Here is a 6,000-nt window from a genome sequence, read left to right as displayed (position 1 = left end):
TTTACAGCTAAAAACAATCGTTTGACAATTAATTCTCAAAAAGGAGCGATTTTGTTATTGTAAAAGGTGTCACCATCAGATTAATTTTAAAATAAATGTTTGGAGGGTACCTACTTAATAATGTTAACTCACTGAGCCTCCCTAAATTAGATCATAGAGACATATTTTCATCCTTAAAAACTATTGTACAATTTATCATTGATCCTTTTGTGACATCATGTATAACATTGTCTACATTGTTTAGTTGTCATTAAATTTTTGTTTCTTTTTTTCAAGTTGCATAATATAACATTATCATTAATTTATTTACTACAGGTTAGCGTTTGTAACAAAGAACAATAATTTTATTTTGAAAATGATTCTGTAAGTGACCTCTTTTGGCGACTAGTAAAACTATCGAAACAGGTATTCTCTATTTTACAGAAATTTTTTGGAGCATACAGTTTCCTCCAATATCCTGCACATCGTTTTTGCCTTTATCCCTAAGAGGGATTTTATCCCTACATTTGTTCATAAGTTTCTGTCTTGAGTCTAAGATATATAAAGAAACTTTTATTTAATAAACCAATTACATAAGTATTATATCAGAATAATGTCGAAAATAGTGTAGATTTAACTTTTGATGTAAAAAGCTGGCAATTTGATAGAAGAGATATTTTAAAAGTTGACAATATCATGTTTGACATGTGACTCTTGACAAGTAGTTATTGTGACAGTTAACAGCTGATGGGCCCCTCTAATGTAACCACTGATAAAAATTATAAATAAAATGGAACAGAATGGGGCCCCGCAACCAGATAACAATGTTTATAAAAATAAAATTATTATAATTGGCGCCGGCATGGCCGGTTTGTCAGCAGCTTACCATTTAACCAAAAATAACTTCACTGATTTTAAAATTTTGGAAGCCCGCGGTAGGATAGGCGGTAGAATTGTGCAAATTCCTGTTGGAACTGAAAAAGTGGAACTTGGAGCTAACTGGATACATGGAGTTTTAGGTAAGTTAAACTTTGTGTGCTGAATGATATTCCTATTTTAAAACTTTGTTTTTAGGTAACCCTGTCTATGAATTGGCCATGCAAAATGGTTTGGTGGACATTATGGCATATCCAAAGCCCCACAAGTTAGTGGCAGCCACTGAACAGGGAAAACAGATACCATTTACCTTATTGTGTGAAGTTTATGAAGCTTACCTATGCTTTTTAAAACGTTGTGAAGAGTATTTTATTTCTCAGTATTCACCTCCTGAAGGTATCGATAGTGTGGGTGACCACTTAAGATTAGAAATAAGTTTGTATTTAGATAAAATTAAGGATGATCAAGAAAGACATTTACGAGAATTGATTTTTGAATGTTTGTTGAAGAGAGAGACTTGTATTTCAGGCTGTGATGATATGAATGAAGTTGATTTGTTAGAATTGGGGAGTTATGAAGAGTTACAAGGAGGCAATATTGTGTTACCAAATGGATACAGCTCAATTTTAGAGCCATTAAAGAATGCTATACCAGAAGACAACCTGTTGGTAAGGCATCCTGTAAAAACTATAAAGTGGTTAGGGAAAAAGGTAAATAAACAATATTATATTTTTAGCAAAATTGCATTAGCTACTCTGATATTTAGAAAACATCAGCTGTATTGCTGCTTTCTTTAATATCAATTATCCATAGTTTTGTTTGTATTTTTATTTCTGTTTATAGCATGTATTATTTTCCATATTTTCCTGCATTGGTTCATTAAGCTTTTATATTACTTAATATTATATTAACCTCAGAAATTATACAGTTATATAATTTTTATTTCAATTAAATTATGTTCCAGAACTATGCCAGATTATATGTTTTATGAGTTTGCAGTTATTCTTGACATATTTGTTCAAATATCCTTCTAGTATTATATTCCCGTTTAATTTAATTCTAAAATTATTTTGATAATCTTGTAGAGTTCTAGATCTACCTCAAATACTGAAGACAGTGATTCAGATGATTCAGATAGAACTGTTATTGAATCCTTACCAAATTCTAATAGCTCTAGTCGTGAATCAAGTTGTGAAAAGTCTTTAGACCCCAAACCTAAAATAGAGGTAATCTGTGATAATGGTAAGAAATTCTTAGGTGAGCATCTAATTTGTACAATACCATTAGGAGTTCTTAAGCACACTGCGATGACTATGTTTCAACCACCTTTGCCTGAATATAAGCTAGAAGCAATAGATAGGTAAGTGATTCCCTTTAGGATTTTATTAACATTCTGTTCTTATACAAACATAAAAAAAAATAAGGGAAATATGTTTTCAAATGGTATGGGTCATTGAAAACAGCACATTACAAAAAAATATTGGTGCTGAGATTTGTTTTATATAAGCTAAGCATGTACTGGTCAAGATGGTACGGTATGGACAGTGTATACACTCTGTACATTTTTAGGGGACTACATGCACTATTTCAGTCAGTACAGGGCAGTTGGTTGGTAGAAACAAGTCTCTTCCTAGCTGTTGTGCTAAGAGTGTTGGGAGAACTGTTGTTGCTGAGTGTTGGCAAAAGATGTGAAGGTAAGAAGAAATCATTGTAAGTTTCATGTTAGTGGGAGAAGAAGCAAAAAAGTCTAAGAAAGGCCAGATTTTGGGTTCTAAAAATAAATAGGAAGAGATTGGAACTAGGAGAGTTTCATACCCCTTCCTGACTTGATCGAAGATGATTGCAACTCTTTCAGTATTTTTGGATGACCCACATGAAATTTGAAGAACTTTTAAATGTCCTGAATATGGAATTTTAAAGAAAAATGACAAATATTAGAGAACCAATAGGCCCTAAGGAGTTATTAAAGTATTTTGGATGCCGCAAATTATACAGTTCAGGATAGTTTTGCATCAACATAATTAGTTTACAGACATTCATTATATCAATCACTTGAACAACTCAACTGAAACAGCTGAAAGTTCGTACTGATTGCTGAGCACTCTACCAGAACAGATGATGAGTCGTCAGTATGTCAGGTTGGGATATCCTGAAAATCTTTTTTTCATACTTTTTGAAGACAGTGGAGAGAGTAGAGTAGGGTAAATTTTTATTTGCATAAATTTTTTGACATAATTGAGCAAATAACGTCACATTATTAAATATACTCATCAGGGATAGGATAGGCCAGGCACTTCATCACAGTATAGGGCTCAATGTTAACTAGATGTTGAAAAACCTTTCTTTTAAAAGCTCTATAGTGTTTTTCCTGTTGAATGGCAGATGGTAGACTATTGTAAAATTTAACACATGCATACAAAGGACTTCTCTCTGTTAGAGACAATCTGTGAAGTAGGAAATTCACATTAAGGCTTCTTATATTCTATTCATGGTTGAGAAGCAGGTGATAAAACAAAGTTAAATTTTTAAAAATGAATATAATACATTGAAATATATAGATGACTGAAAAAGTAAGAACCTTGAGTGATTTGAATCAGCCTCTACAGGATTCTCCCACCTTTAGTCCTTAGATCACCCAGACTGCCTTTTTTTGGACTATAAAGACAGTTGAACCATCTACTGCAGCACTCCAGAAGATTACTCCATATCACATAACAGAATAAAAGTTTGCATAATATACTAATAGTAAATCCCTTGGTCTAGATAACTCTTTAGCACTCTTAATGAGTAGCAGGCTCTGTTCAGTTTTTTTTTGTTGTATTTGGTGTTTGTTCCCCTCAATTCAAATTCTGGTCAATATACTTACTTTACTTTATCGTGTCCGGACATGTCATTCATAAAATTTCGGCCCAGTATCGGGCTATGTCGGTTCCATCTTTGTTGGCGAGCCACAAATCTTCGAGGGTACATCGATGAGGACAGTTTCTGCATGTAAGAAGATGTTCCGTATTCTGTGTTTCTCCACAGTCACAGTTCACATCATCTTGGTCGATTTTTCCCCATTTTGCCATGTTTGATTTTACTGGAGCGACCCCCGTTCTTATCCGATTCAAAGTTTTCCACGTTTTAAAGTCTAGGGACTGGCCGGTCCATTGAACCTGGGGAAGAGGAAAATATTCAGGTGGTTCATCCTGCACTGTTCCAAGGAAGCTTTTCCTAGATTTTAGTCGCTTTCGTGGTGTTCGAGCTTTGTATAGGGCATGCCGCTCGTCCGCGATCTGTTTAATTTTCTCTATGTGCTCTGCAACGCCTCTGCGTGTTGAGGGTTCTGCAAAACCCGCTGCTTTATATAGATTTGAGAGTGGCGTCGGTTTCATGCACCCCGTTACTATCCTGCATGTCTCATTTAGCGCAGTATCAACTTGTTTGGTGTGGGCAGATCTTCCCCAAACGGGGCACGCATATTCAGCAGTTGAGAAACACAGTGCCTGTGCCGTTGTTCTTAAAACGCCAGGACGTGCGCCCCATTTACTTCCCGTTAGCTTTCTGAGTATGCTGTTCCTAGTTGTTACTTTCCCTTTCGTTTTTATGCAATGTTGTCTGTAGGTGAGGGACCGGTCCAGAGTTACTCCAAGATATATAGGTTGGCTTGTGTGTTCTAATGTATTACCATTCCACACAATTTGGAGTTTTCGCTTGGCTTCCTTTGCGCGAAGGTGGAAAGCGCAGACTTGGGTTTTAGAGGGATTGGGTCTCAGGGAATTCTGCAGGTAGTACGCTGTCATTGTTTTTAATGCAGTTTCGAGTTTCTTCTCCACTTCTTCAAAACTATTTCCTTGAGCACATATTGCAAGATCGTCAGCATAGAGGAAGTGCTTGGTTTCGGTCGGCGTAGGTTGGTCGTTTGTATATATATTGAAGAGCATCGGTGCTAAAACACTTCCCTGTGGAAGGCCATTTTTTTGAACTCTCCACCTACTTACTTTACCCTCCAGCATAACGAAAAAACGTCTGTTTTGCAGTAAGGAATATACGACCTTACCCAGATGGTGGTCATTTAGAGTGTCGTATAATTTGTGGAGCAATGTTTTGTGCCTTACTGTGTCATAGGCTGCTGTCAAATCTACGAAAGCAGCCCCTGTTATAAGTTTTTCTTCAAATCCCTCTTCAATGTGTTCTGTTAGTGCGAGGACTTGGCCGGTGCAAGATTTGCCGGGTCTGAATCCTCCTTGTTGTGGGATGAGGTGCTTGTCGACATTTTTTTCTATTCTGGCGAGTATGAGTCTCTCGTATAGTTTAAAAAAGTGACACAACAGCGAGATAGGTCTGTAGCTACTGGGGTTTTCTGGGTCCTTTCCTGGTTTTAGCAAGGCTATTACTTTAGATTTCCTCCATGATTTTGGAATTTCGCAGGTTTTGCAGCACGTGTTATAAAATTGCAAGATCCAGTTTTTTGCTCCTTGGCCTAAATGTTTTATTTGTTCACTGCATATATCATCCACACCTGCAGCTTTCCCGTTTTTTAACCTGTTCATACCGTCGTGGAGTTCTTTTAGTGTAAAAGGAGTACCTAGGTGGTTTGTCTCCGAGTCCAATCTTCTTCTAGTGTTTGGGCTCTTATATCGGTTCGTAGTTCTTCCATTCATAAGGAGTTGAGCAGCGACTTGGTTTGCTGTAACCTTGCAAGGTGGTTTATGTTCTTTTGGATCACCGCTAAGTTTTTTTACAAGGTTCCATGCTATTTTGCTACTATGTGTCATGTCCATTTTTTCCAGGGTCTCAATCCACTTTTCCTGTCTGGCTTGACTTAGCTGTTGGAGTAGTACTGCTCCGCAGTCAACCGTTTCTTGGCTAAAAGGGTCAGTGGAATAGAGGGTTTCGTCAATATGACTGGTCAATATGAAGACCAAGAAATTTAACTGATCTAGCAGGTTCCGTGTTTTATAACAGAAAATTGATTGTAACTGGCTGTTTCTTAAGTAAACAAAAACTGTCTTATCAGTATTAATCAACAATCATTTTTCACTAAACCACTGTTCAGCCTTGCTTAGAGTTTATCTGCCACTTTGAGGACTGTTTCTAATGTGTTTTCCCAGAAAAGTGAATTTGAGTCATCAGCGAAATTTACAAAATTAGAGGAACTAC

At 36.5% G+C, this 6,000-nt stretch overlaps 1 protein-coding gene across 2 annotated transcripts in view; it reads left to right on the top strand.

The window, feature by feature from the left end:
* The first annotated feature begins 715 nt into the window (after positions 1-715).
* LOC140439496 (peroxisomal N(1)-acetyl-spermine/spermidine oxidase) overlaps positions 716-6,000 on the top strand; it is a 30,793-nt gene continuing 25,508 nt past the window's right edge. For both annotated transcript variants that reach the window (XR_011950639.1, XM_072529443.1), the window contains exons 1-3: positions 716-998; positions 1,054-1,565; positions 1,941-2,215. Coding sequence is in view for 1 of the 2 variants with exons in the window: in XM_072529443.1 (XP_072385544.1) it covers positions 770-998; positions 1,054-1,565; positions 1,941-2,215 (1,016 nt within the window). In the remaining variant the exon portion in view is untranslated. The remainder of the gene's footprint in view (positions 999-1,053; positions 1,566-1,940; positions 2,216-6,000) is intronic.

Source organism: Diabrotica undecimpunctata, chromosome 4, assembly GCF_040954645.1.
Source record: "Diabrotica undecimpunctata isolate CICGRU chromosome 4, icDiaUnde3, whole genome shotgun sequence".
Classification (NCBI taxonomy): domain Eukaryota; kingdom Metazoa; phylum Arthropoda; class Insecta; order Coleoptera; family Chrysomelidae; genus Diabrotica; species Diabrotica undecimpunctata.
This window is presented reverse-complemented; position numbering and strand designations above follow the sequence as displayed.